The sequence below is a fragment of the Strix uralensis genome, chromosome 4, assembly GCF_047716275.1.
Source record: "Strix uralensis isolate ZFMK-TIS-50842 chromosome 4, bStrUra1, whole genome shotgun sequence".
Classification (NCBI taxonomy): Eukaryota; Metazoa; Chordata; class Aves; order Strigiformes; family Strigidae; genus Strix; species Strix uralensis.
In genome coordinates, this window is record NC_133975.1 from 110,286,373 (window position 1) to 110,300,124 (window position 13,752).

At 37.8% G+C, this 13,752-nt stretch overlaps 1 protein-coding gene across 3 annotated transcripts in view; it reads left to right on the forward strand.

Annotated features, from left to right (window-relative positions):
- The window catches only part of TSHR (thyroid stimulating hormone receptor), a 68,615-nt gene that overhangs the window by 11,546 nt on the left and 43,317 nt on the right, over positions 1 to 13,752 (forward strand). For 2 of the 3 annotated variants that reach the window (XM_074868541.1, XM_074868542.1), the window contains exon 2: positions 12,059 to 12,130. The exons of the other annotated variant lie outside the window; for it this stretch is intronic. In XM_074868541.1, coding sequence (XP_074724642.1) covers positions 12,059 to 12,130 — 72 coding nt within the window. The remainder of the gene's footprint in view (positions 1 to 12,058; positions 12,131 to 13,752) is intronic. 3 annotated transcript variants of the gene reach the window in all.

Consider the following 13,752-nt stretch of genomic DNA (forward strand, 5'->3'; position numbering starts at 1 on the left):
ACATACAAAGATTTATTTAAAGGGACATGGTTCAAGTGGTCTGTTGTGCGAATAGGATCTACTGAAACATTTTCACAGTCTGGGAGAATGGCCTCTGGGCTGCAACAACTTTTTAATCCGTATGTCTGACTCATACAGAAATCAAGAAAATTAACACAAAAAAGTTGAAAAAATGCTGTAATCGTATGCATATGGCAAAAAAGAAAGGCTAGGTAGAAAAAGAAGACATAATTTTGTTGGAAAGGGTGAAGATTCTCCTCTTATGAATCTATGGTACAAATTTTCTTCCTGACCACCAGAAAAAATGTAATGTTGCTCAGAGTTGTGATTTTGCAATCAGTATAGATAAATGTGTTCAGAATTATATCAGGAGAAAACCTTTTCTTCTGGGCTACATGAATTTCAAAATTGCCATCAGGACTGCCACAGCCTTGGTTGAATGCATGCAGGCGTGTTCAGGTATGACAAAACATTGTAATGGAGATAGCTTCTGAAGAAGTCCTTGAATAATTTTTTTTCTTTTAACTGAATTTACTTACCAAGAAGGAATAGAATTATGTTTCAAATAGCTATGTTAAAGTTTCATTTTTTAAACCTCTGTTCACCTCTCTTGTTGTGACAGAGACTTCCCCTTTGCCCGAATTGCATCAATCCTTGTGGAGGAAGGGAGAGGAATTTCACCACTCAGAGAAGTTCTGCAGGAAAATTATATTTCATATAGTCCTAGTTTATATTACCATTTGTGGAAACTCCCTAATTAAATGGGTAAGGAGAAAACTGCATTTTTAAACATGAAGTCTTTTAAACTATTTTGGTGGGCATTTCCTTTGTGACTAATGGGTCTGAGTTGAAAGCAGCTTACTTCATTAGTTCCTGGGGGACAAGTGTGTGTACTAACTCTTTGGAATGTCCTGGAGCATAAAAACTTGATAATTATTGTACTGGGTCATAAAGAAAGCTCCATCTCACCCAAGATCCTGTCCTGAACATCGACCAAAAGCAGATACCCAGGCACAGGATATGAATAGTCTTATACACAGGTATCAAATTAGGAGAGCCAAAGTTCAGCTGGAGCTGAAACTAGCAAGGGATGTGAAGGGTAACAAAAGGGACTTCTGAAAGTGCATGGTCAGCAAAAGGAAAACCAAGGAAACTGTTGACCCACTGCTCAGGGAGGCAAGGAACCTAGTGACAAAGGATATGAAAAAGGCCTCAGTGCCTTCTGTGCACTGGTTGGTTTTTTTTTCATCTGCTCTCAGGCCTCCCAGGTCACTTTGCCTTGTAGTAAAGCCTGAGGGAATGGAGTCTTACCTGCAGTAGAAGATAGACTAAAGAAACACTAAAGTGTATTGGACTTACAGAAATATATGGGACCAAATGGGATGCACCTAAGGGTGATGAGGGAGCTGGTCGATGTCACTGTGAGGCCACTCTATCACCTTTGAAAGGTCATGGTGACCAAGGGAGGTTGATGTCTGAAAAAGGCAAACATCATGCGCATCTTCCGTTAAGGCAAAAAGGAGGATCTGGTGAAACACAGGCTGGTGGCTGCTAGTTAGTTATTTTTTGTAGGCAAGTCATTCTGTACCTTTGAACATACTTTTGCAGGTGCTATATACACGACCAGTGGTAAAACATTTTTCTTTATTCTGTTCTATATTCCTTTCTTAATAATTACTAACATTCAGTTTGCCTTTTTGACCTCTGCTGAGCAGCTGGCAGCAATTATAGGCACTTAGTGGTCCTCTGCTTAGAAACAATAGTAGCCAGCAATTACAGCCTGTTCTTACTCTCTTTCTCTGTAGGAAGTGCACCTCTTCAGACTGCTGTTTTCTGAAATTTCACAGTCCCGTTGGAACTTTCTTTGCAGTCGTTTATAGACCCTTAGCTTGGTATTTCAGAAACACAGCCTCTATCATATGCGGAGTATGTGCTCCTCTAGTGCAGATGGAGCCAGGGGGTGGGCTGTTTGGAAGGGTGGCTGGCAAAGGCACCACATACTGCCAGGTAGATTTGCCCAGAATTAGTTAACCAGAATAAATCATTAGGATCTTTCAAGAACATTTAGGTGTGAGCTGAGACTGATAAGACCTTTAGAATCAATCATACTGAAAGTATGCCAGTGTTTTTAGGAAAGTATTATTTTTATTAGTAGTTGTCAGAAAAATACCTAGACATGAAATATTCTTTCACCCATGGGACTCTCTCTTGGATACCAGGGCTAAGGGGCAAAACCAGAAGAGAAATCTGCACTATTTCTATAGAAAAATAGAAGATTGCAATGCTAACGACATTAAACAGGGAAATCTAGCAATCCACTGAAAGGTATAGAAGAAAGAAATAAAAGGAGTAAGAGGCAGAAGAGATCAGAGCAGAGACAATCTCTTTATGGTCTGTCTTACTACCTGTGGCTGAAAGACAGCATGAAAAGTTTTCATATTGTGCCATAGAGGTAGTTCAACTCTTTCCTGAATGATACATAATTATACAGTTAACATGCTAGGTTGTAGTGATAGGCTTCATTTCAGTTACCTCTACTGGGTCTTCAATCTACATTTATCTCTATCTCCTTATCTGTGAGAGGAAAATAGCTCAAACTTTCTGTGTTGTGTGACACAACACTTCTTAAAGATTGCCATTTAAAACATTGGGTTTTGTCAAATGGGGATATACTAGAGGTAATTGTTGTATGGTTTGGTACCTTTGTTTTTATTTCAAAACAAGTTGAAAATATTTCTGTAGAATTGCTCTATAATGCTTTCTTTGGATCCAGACAGATCACACTCACTTTCTTGAGATCAAAAGACAACTAGTATTATTTCAGCATGTGTCAGCAGCTCATTATCTATGTTGAGGTTTAAACTGTAATGAATTTACTGTAGGTGTTATCATTGCTTCTGCCTGAGTCGGTAGCATTGGATTTTGCAAAATTCTGGGTATCATTGTTTCCCATTGCCTTGGATAAGGTATTAGGGCACTGTCTGTATTGCAGAATCTTGAACAGAATTGAAGTTGTTTGCCACAAAATGGACCGTTTGCAAATGGGACCATTTTAATTCTTGAGTAAAACAAGATACTTTTTCTATTCTCTAAAATTTTGGCTACTGTTTAAGAGACGCCTAAGTGTGGCTAACAAGCTGCTATACTATTAGCAGCTTCACAACTATATCAGTTAGTTTTTTCGAGGTTCTTTAATATGTTTCCTGTGAACATGAGAATGTGCAAGGGCTAAGCCCAGCAGAATACAAAGGCATGTTTGAAATTTTTGAGGAACTGAGATTATACTGCATACAACCCATCCCTGTTTTGGCAGATCAGTGTTTGACAATAGTCTATCTACATGTGAAATTATTCCATCACAGCTGATGATGAAGGTAGATTTTTTTAAACCACTTCCTGAAATGGTCCAATTTTCCAAATATAATCACCTTTTTTAGACTCTTTTGAGATTCTGTAAACCCATGTTATGAAAAATATCAAACATTTATTGATTTTGCAAATACATAAAAAGACTTCTTAACTGATACCAACAGAAAACAGACTTTTTGCAATATACACTGTAAACAATTGCTTAGTAGTTACAGTATTTTGTAATATTTAAGCTTTTTCTTTCCTTTTCTAGTTATATCAGTAAGCTCTCTCAATTCAGGAGAAGGCTGTTGTGTGCTTCTGAAGTGTAATGGGTTGGAAATTTAATGTCAAAAAAAACAATGTAATGAAAACTGACTGCAGTAGCAATTCAAGATTCAGTGGGCTGTAACACTTACAGAATCAGTCTTTTAAACAACTGTCAAAATACTCTTCTAAAATAGAGGCTTGTAGCTCTGGTGTAAAACACTTTTTTGTTATTAAGGTGGTCATAACTAGTCATGTCCCCAGACAAGGAAAAGATACAAATTAGTTTCTACTGCCATATCACCAGTGTCTTTTATGACAATGTGTGGTTTTCTCATTGAAGTGAACCTTTTCTTATCATCTACAGAAGAACTACTTGCAGTCCCTCTGCTTTTCTGTTGAGCAAGCTATGTGTGTAGTTAAAGCATACTCAAGTAAGGCTTGCTTCTACTGGGAATGGGAATGGCTTTCTGGGTTGTGCTTGTACAGTTCCCAGTGCTGGCTGGGTTTCAGTGCCATGGCACAAGAATTTTAGATGTTACAAATGTACAAGAAATGCTACTGATACAATGACTGGTAAGCAATGAAGAAAATTGTATCCAGTGTTCAAAAAATAATATTTTGATCTTCAGTAGTCTCTCTGGTCCCATACTGTCACTCTTGCCTGTTTTTCATCTGGTCACTTCAGTGGGTTGTTTTGTGTGTGTACAATAAAGCAGTGCATATTTTGTAAATAACTCCAAGAACGCTTAGAACAGTTTTTTCTATGACTCAGCATTGTGGTTATGAACAAATAATTTCACTTTAACATTTCACTTTAACTGAGAGGATAACACACTAGTTTCTTGGAGCGAGTGTATGTCAACATGCAGGATTTTGTATGTCAACAGCAGGATTACAGAAGTAATACCATGCTTTTTCAAGCAAAATATGTAGGTAAATATAATAACATGCATGAGGTTTGAAAGGAAATTTTAAAAGTACACTTTTTTGTAAAATGCAGTATTTTGGAAGCATTTTATGTTGCAGCATGTGCATAAAATTATTTAAATGATTACCTGAAAGACAACTGATAACATATTTTAAGGGATTTGGTAAGTATAATGGTGTTTGGTAGAAAAGTAATTAATTATTTTAAGAAAGCTCAAATCTCGTTTTGGCTTCAGAAATAGTTAAATACTTTTACAAATTAAAACAACTCAGTGTTGTTTGGAAAATTAACTAATTGCAATGAAAACTCTTTTTTTTTTTTTTTTTTTTAAAGTGTAGGCATTTCTTATGATAACCTACAGAATATTCAGGTATTGCCAAAGGTCAAGGAACAATCTTCCAGTTGTGAGAAATGTGGCCAATGAATAGGCTGCATGTCTGTGTTTGATATTTGCATGTGATGTCTCATCATGGATTTGACTTCTACTCTCTTTATTTGATGAGAAACAGCAGTTATACACTGGGTTTGCAGGTACCCTGTGTACCGCAAAGTGTATTAACAATTTTCTTTGAGGAATGTGAGTGATATCTGAAACTGATATGAAATGAAAATTTCAAAGGTAGTTCCCAGTTTTGTTCAGAACTCATTTTATGGGTATGTTTGTAGGGCTTGGAAACATATTTCCCAAAACAAAAAAGTTACTTATTTTTAGAGGTGGGTTTTTTTTAGTTCAATATTTCACTTAGTAATTTGGCGGCTTTTCACTTTAGTGTCTATTCAATTTTGCCTTGAATAAGGAGAAAATATTTAAAACAGTTGACCTATAATAGTCTTAATGTTTATACATCAAGGCAAACATCAATGGAGAAAATAATTTGTATCCTTCAAATGTTAAACAGAAAGGCTTTAAAAAGACCTTACCACTATGCAGGGCAGTTGTGTATGATATTTAGAAAAAACAGTTTTAATTTGTTGTAAGTTGAAGTGTGACTTGTCACCATTTAAATCCCAATATTTTCCTTTAGATTCTTTAAACTATATTGGCCTTTGCTGCTTTTTCTGAGAGAATATTTTGTATTTGAAAAACAAATTTGGAAAACAGAGGGCAAGTGATTTAGTGACATATCCAGTTCAGGATTTTACTGAGTCACATATTTAAAATGCAACTTTAAAATTAGGACTTATCTCTTGCCATTTCTTGGGCTATACAACTGTGTCATTGTAAGGGTATTATTTTAATTAAATCTTCCACAGAAATTTACAAATGCATATTTAAGTGTTACCTTCATTGTGATCATCTTATTCTGACCCCCTAGAAATACTTCTTGCTATTTGCATTTTGTATGGCCACCTTTCTTTAGCATTGAAATGTATGCTAAGCAAAACATTAAGCCACTATTTTTGTATTTGTTTTTTCTTTAGATTTTAGTGGTACTGATTTTGTTTTTACCTTCTCAGCCAGTGTCTTTCAGCAGTTCTCTGTATTAGTGATGTTCCTCACAGGATCCTTCCTTACCTTTTTTTTTGCAGTTCTCTGTATCTCAGCTGTTTAGGGTTAAATACCTCTGCCTTGTAGGTATTTAAATGGCATACTTTCTTCAGCACTAACAGTTCTGAAAATCTATTAAAGACACTAGCTGGTTTGCTGGTAATTAGCTGTTTTGCTGGTAAATGGAAGGCAACATTCAGTAGAGCCAGTGTCTCCTGTAAAGTCTTCATTTTTTACTCAAATTCAGCAAGAAGCAGTGGGTGATCACAAATTGAGCAAGAATAAGCTCCAGCATTATGGATTGGTGTTTTCTGTTTGTGATATGTTAGCAAGTAACCAAACTGAATTCTTGCCTGTCAGTCTGACAGTGTCCATATGCACCTCAGTACGTAGGAAGAGGATATGTTATAACGCACCAAGAACTTACTTTCAATAAAGCATTGTCCAAATGCCGACCTGCACGCTTTCATTTTGAAACGCTCTAGTATTTCTTTAATTTCTTAGGGTTAGGCAAGTTTTGACATATGCTTTGTGTTATTCTTTTGGACTGCTGGTTAATTGTGGGAAAGTAGCTATGTAGTCTTCTAGCAAATTCAGAAGTGATTTTCTACTTTTAGAGTTAGCTTGCTGTGCTTGTCTTTCCCTCGCTCCTACCATGTTGGTAATACTAGCATTAGACACTAGGTGGTAATCGTCTTCTGGTAAGCTCAGCATGCATTTCGTTATGTGAAATGCCTTTTTATAGCTATTTTTGCACCACTGAAAGACTACAGTGCATTTATTTCAGAATAATTTTTTTAAAGTAATATTTTTAAATTTGTTTAGTTTGTGTTGGGTTTAGTTGAATATAAAAAACCAGAAGTTAATAGTTGTTTACCTGGTCATTATCTTAGCTGTCATAGTTATTCTCCTATATAAAAGCTGAAAGGTCATTGTTATAACTTTCTCAGAAAGATGAAATTAATATGTAAAATTTCTTACTTTGTTTCACATATGGTCAATTTCTTTTCCCTGTCTTTGTGGAGAATAGTTCATTAAAATACTTGTAGATATTGTTGCCATGATTCAAATTATAACTCATGTAATTTTAATCTGAAATTCTTTGGATGGTCCCCATTTATTATGCTTTGTAGAGAGACATTTAAATAATGTTTTAAAATGAAGAGACTAAGTATGTAAAATATATATTTACTTCCCTAATATATCTTACTGAAGTAATATCACAGATACTCCTGAGGATGTTTTTAAAATCATGCATATATGGTTAGACATATATTTATATATTAATATAAAAATGTGAAACTGTTCATATTTGAGGAGAATGTTGGTTTCACTTGGGTTTTTCACTGACTATTTGCCTTCAACTCCTGCTAAAAGATAATGCCCTCTCAGTGCTGGCATGGTCAACTAGATGCTTTTTGCTTCCTTATTTAGGGCTTTGAAGTGGCTGCAGAGATTACTGCGGACAGGCTGCAATTGAGCGAGAAGGGTTTCCTTCTCTGCTGTTTACTGGAGCATGAGGTCAGGTCCCTTGTTACAGACGATTTCTGCGAGCCTGGTCACAGCAGTGGTCTGTGAGAAGGGATGATGCAACCATCGAGATCCAAGGAGTAGATTCAAAGTCCAAGAGATAGTAAAGGGGAAGAACCATCAAGCCTTGAATTCATCCAAGAGAAGAGACTAGTTTTCCAAATTGTATGTGAGGTGGAGTTCTTTAGTAGGCTGTTATGCACTGAAATCATCAAGTGTAAAGAAAAAGTGTAAGACTCTGGGATAAAATCTAGTGTATATAATAATTGGTACTTTAAACTAAGTGCTGCATACTTTATATAGCTTTCTTCCCAAAGCAGATTTAGGAAATCTAATGCAGCATGAATGTTGAAATAATCTAATAGACATTGGAATAAATAGCTTAAGTGAACGGTTTAATATTTATAGCTAGGCAAATGTATCCATTTGCATTACAATATGTATTTTTGGGGAGGGGGGGGGGAATGGGGGGTGTAATTGCTTGGTGAAATAAAGGAGCTTGAAAACCAGGGGTTCTTTTTTGTTTGAGGGATTCAGACATGCAAAGTTTAAAAGTATTTTAAAAATCATTCTGTGTTGTTATATTATGCAGAGCAATCACACAAGTTACCTGTAAGAGTTTGTGGAAAGAGTGTGTCTGCTCTCCTAAGATTATCTGATCAATGACTTTGTCAAATGGAATACTAAGGAAAAGGGAGGCAATAAATAAAGCATCCAGAGATACAGAGCTCACAGAGAAACAAGAATGACAAGAATGGCAAAATAACAAGAAACCAACCTGGTCAGTCACACTAACTGATGGGCTATCAAGAAACTGCAGGCATCACTTCAAAGAGACACCAACCTGGACTTCGCAACTGATAAGGATGCAGACCTGGGGGCCTGGATTAGGTCGGGGGATTGGTGGAATTATGCATACTGATGAGGCAATGTGCAGGGGAAGGGAATCACAGGGAACAAAGGAAGAAAAAATAGAAACAGGTGTAAAAGGGGTTGTTTACATAAGAAATGGGGCTGGTCAGTATGTTTGACCAGCCCTGTGCCTGATCACTGCAGTCTGTACTACCTTCTTACTAAATCCTCATAACATATCTATTATGCGTAGTCACAGTTGAAGTTATATTAGATTTTGCTGAAACACAACATTTACATATAATATGAAGGTCATATTTATATATGGTATGAACCTTAATGAAAAGAAAGCATAGGTGAAATCAGAGGAGGGGAAGGAAGACAGCAAATAAAAGGCTCAGTTTACTGGAATTGATGTCAAAGCTCTGCAAAACTGCTGCTGTTAAGATGGAGGAAAACCAGAAAGGGGAAAAAAGGAAAACTCCCACAAGTAATCATTACAGTGTGTCTGTTTAGAAATGTTTAACACCCACCACCTGTACATTTCATAGGATTAATTAAGAATGAACTGGGATAAGAGTTCTTTAACACTGAACCTTGCAATGCTTACAGAGCTCCCTGTGCCCAGTTGGTTGCATATATAAGTACAGAGGAGTGGCTGTGGGGGATCATGCCAAAGCTCCATCTGTCCCAGTCTCCTGCCTGCAGCTGTGACCAGTAAAGTATGCCCCATGAAGAGTATATGAGTAAGACAAACATGCAGTGACACTGTCCTGGAATACTCTCCCAATAATAGTTTGTGGTTCATGCACTTTCTGAACGTGAGAATCTGTATTTTGTATGCCCAGATGCGTTTTTATTCCATTAATCTGTCCAGTCACTTTAGAATCTATTTTTACCATTTCTTCTGGTACTGTTCTGTCAGAAAAGGCTGAAAGGAATGTGTTTCACTTTTCCATCACCCTGACCAGTTTACCAATATAAGTCACTGTTGATTTAATTTCATATTAATCTACTGGGCTGTACATGAAGAAGACCTAAGAAGTGAACACCCAAAGTGTCCAGCCACTTCTGCCAACATCTAGCAAATGAACAAGGTCTGACTATGCCAGTTAAATCTACCATCAGAGTCCTCATGCAGTTGTGCCCATCTCTGCAACACTGCAGCTAAGCGTTTAGCTTCTTCATTTAGCGCACTGTTCTGGTTTTTTTTTCTGCTCTGAGAACTCAGGTGATAGACATGGCTGTTTAGCCTGATCTGGGCTTGGTATAGGGTACCAGAGAATGACAGGGAGAAGTAGTCATGGTCAGTGTTGTTCAGAGAAGGAATGCTCCCTCCCACCAATCTCTCACAGGTGACAGATAGGAAGGACACCTTTCTGCTGCTGCCCTGTCTTGATGAACAGTCTCATGCTTGGGAAACAAACCAACACCCAAGAAGCCCACAACAGACCCCAAACTCTTGACAGGCTTGTAGCTAAATGCAGTTGTAAAAATCTTTTTAAAAGGCCAGTGCTTTTTATAAATGTGTTTAGTGTAAGGTGTTAGATAATATATTACATATGCCTTCAGGCTATTGTAAGAACATCAGCATTGAGTCAGGATTCATCAGCAATGAGAAATAAAGCTTCCACGTTATTTACCCAGTAAGGCAGAGAGCAATAGAAATGATTTATCCTTAGATTTCCGCGTACTCTGTCACAACTATGTCTGTAAGTTCTCACTCTAATAGTATTTTGGCTACATAGTGCACACTCTTAGTGCTAGTTATCAGATGAATAGGTTGATTGAAGTGGATGTATACGTCTCCTACATTTTCCCCTGGATTTTTTTTTTGCTCTAACACAAGACTAATAGAAATGAAACAGTCAACTGCAAGTAGGCAGAGGCTGTGGCAGTTACATGTACACACAGATTGCCTGTAGCTCTCAAATGGAAAATCCCTTGATGTTTCTAGATGCTAGGTACTTCTGATATTCACTAATTTTAAATGTTTGAAAATGGTCACATGTAAGAAATGAAATGCCTATCAAAGATTTCAGTTTAACCTCCTTATACACTGAAAACTGACTTTTGTAAGTCATAGGCCAGATTCTATTGTACATATGTGCAGTGGAAAGAGAACAACAATTATAAACAGTTTTATTTGAATTTTGATGTAACTCCTCGGTACTAGTCTATCTCTAACTGTATTTAACATTCAAAGAAATAAATCAGCTATGCTGCAATTCTGACTTAAATGCACAAATGGAAGTGAGGAACTCCTGGCTTCTGAGGTGTAATTATGGCTTTGCTTAACATTAAAATAGAGGGCTGTTAAATGGATAGTCAAGAACTATAATCCGTATGAAGAGTTAGTAGTGCTTCATATGTAAGAGCAAAACTTTTCTCCTATTTTTCTAATTTTATTAGTGGAATATTTTTGTGAAATTGTTTTTTACTTCTATTATTATTACTTTTACCTTGTGTCGTGGTTTAACCCCAGCCATCAGCTAAGCAACCACGCAGTCACTCACACACACACCCCCAGTGGGATGGGGTGGGGGGGTAAAAAATCTTAACATTTTGACTCAGGATAGAAGTTTTAAGAATTTCTACAACTATTTTTATTTCTTGTATGCAAGTTCCAGAAGCTTGATAAATCTTAAGGTGATTTTTGTCTGTGTAAATCAAATATAATTATTGTGATCAGATACTTCACATTATGAAACAGAAAACAGAATTAGTAAATCATTTTAATTTGTTTATTTCTTTTCTATTGAACTGTTCTTAAACAGCAGCTATGGGAAAAGTTTATCATTTGTTCTTGATTATTCTTCAGACTATTCATTGACTATAAATTATGTAAGTGTATTCCAGGTATACTGGAAAACTAAAGACTAGTTCATCCAGCAATTACAGGTTGTAACTGTAAGTTTAACAGACATTATAGACTAATTTTCCAAAGCATTTACTCCTTTTTTGGAGGAGTCAGCCTGCTAGAGATTCATTGTGTTAATAACTTGACTGTTGATAAGTATCTCCCTTAGATATTGCCTGTTTTTCTGAAACCTCCTGCAGATGGGTAAGATACATAATTATATTCTCTCCTGAAGTGCAGCTTTAATTGGGCTGAAGCTAAAAAATAACGATGTACATGCCATCCCCACATCAGAGGTTTAGGGAGGAAGAATGTTATATTTATTAAAATGTATATGGAGAATTCTGTGGAGGTAGTATGCAATTGTTCTAATTCAATTTTGGCTGGTATACTTGAATTTCTTGCTTGGAATAAGACATGGCATATCTTTGTGGAGCCTGAAATGATTAAAAGAATGCTTATACCCTTAATACTTTGTTTACTTCAATGGGCAAATATGTTTGCTGGTTATGCTCTGGAGTTTTAGAAGGCCCATCATCACCACTGAATGCTGAGTTCCTAGGAGAGACAATGCAGAAGGCTGTATTTTAGATTGAGGGAGCACACCAAGCAAACCAAGCCACATAATGAAACAGGAATAGAAATAAGGTAAAGATGGAAATGTTGGGAAAAGGGAAGATAAGAATAGAAATACTGAAGCAGAGATGGAGCTGTGTAGGACTTTTTAATGTTAACTGGTACTTACCAAAGGGTATTAACTGCCAAACTTTTATTTCTACAGGAGGTTTATGGAGACTCATCTAAGAACAATTCCAAGTGACGCTTTTTCCAATCTCCCCAACATCTCTAGGATGTAAGTTCTGTTTCTGATATTATACTTTTAGCTCTTTTATTCAAAAATCACTTTCCTTCTCCAAAATTCTGTCTTTGTGTGTAAAATCTTCTGAAAGTAAAATATTCTTGTACCTTTGCTACCTTACCACTTATATTTTAGAACTGCAGGTAATCATCACATTGTTTATATATAACCTGAACCAGCTATAAGAAGGCATACTAGGCATTTTTGGATAAAAGCACAACTTTATTGAGGTAGATGTGATAAATAAGGCTATAAAACTTTTTTGGTTTTTTGAAGTTCACAAAATATGAGAAATGGTTTCATTCATAACAAATGAACATATCCTATTGCTGGTCCTGGCTAAAAATCTGTTTCCAGCTCCCAGCATGATTTGTAACTCATTTCACTGGAGACCCTGTGGCGTTTCTAGACTAGGGATGGACTTGCACCAAAGCTTTACTATTTGTGTAATGTGAGAGGGACTTCCATTGTGTAAACAGATGCATGGATACAATCCGTAAATGCACAACCAGCAGCCTCTACCTATTTGCCTCACATCATTTGTCCCATTGAAAGTGGCTACCCTTGCACTGCACTGCTCATTGATGTCAGCAGTCTTGAGATGAAGTTGTCCCAGCTTTTCTCCTTCTTCTTGCTGGCTGGCTCACTGTGTTGGGTTTGTGTGTGGCGAGGAGGGCTACGGAGGTGACTCCTGGGAGAAGCTTCTAGAAACTCCCCTGGCTCCAAGTCAGACCCACTTCTGGCCAAGGCTGAGCCAGTTAGTGATGTTTAAGAAGGGCAACCTGAGAGGAAGAGTGGTTGTGAGGGTGAAACCTCTGCAAACACTGAGGTCAGTTGAAGAAGAGGAGGAGGAGGGCGGAGGTGTGCTGGAGCAGACTCCCCTGCAGCCTGTGGTGAGAGGGCAGGCTGTACTCCTGCAGCCCATGGAGGTCAACAGTGGAGTAGATGCTGACCTGCAGCCCGTGGAGCAGATGGCTGTACCCGAAGAAGGCCAGAACTCTGAGGGAAGCTTGCACTGGAGCAGTTTGGAGGACTGCAACATGTGGGAAGGACCCACTCTGGAGCAGTTTGTGAAGAGCTGCAGCCCATGTGAAGGACTCACGTTGAAGAAAGCTCGTGGAGGACTGTCTCCTGTGAGAGGGACCCCACACTGGAGCAGAGGAAGAGTGTGAGGAGTCCTCCCCCTGAGAAGGAAGGAACGACAGAGACAACGGGTGATGAACTGACCACAACCTCCACCCCTGCCCCTCTGTGCTGCTGGAAGGAAGGAGGCAGAGAAATCAGGAGCAAAACTTAGCCCAGGAAGAAGGGAGGCATGGGGGGAGGGTGTTTTTAAGGTGTGGCTGTATTTCTCACTGTCCTACTCTGTTTGACTGGTAAATTAGTGGTGGTGGTGGTGTTCAAATTAAATTGGTGTTCTTTCTTCCATAATGGAGTCTGTCTTTTGCCCGTGAGTATAATGGGTGAAACATCCCTGCCTGTCCTTGTCTCAATCGCGGAGCCTTTTGTTGTATTTTCTCCTCCACATTCCTGCGGGAGGAGTGAGTGAGAGACTGCATGGTGCTCAGTTTCCCTCTGGGCTTGAACCATGACACCCATAATCTATCATCCTGTGC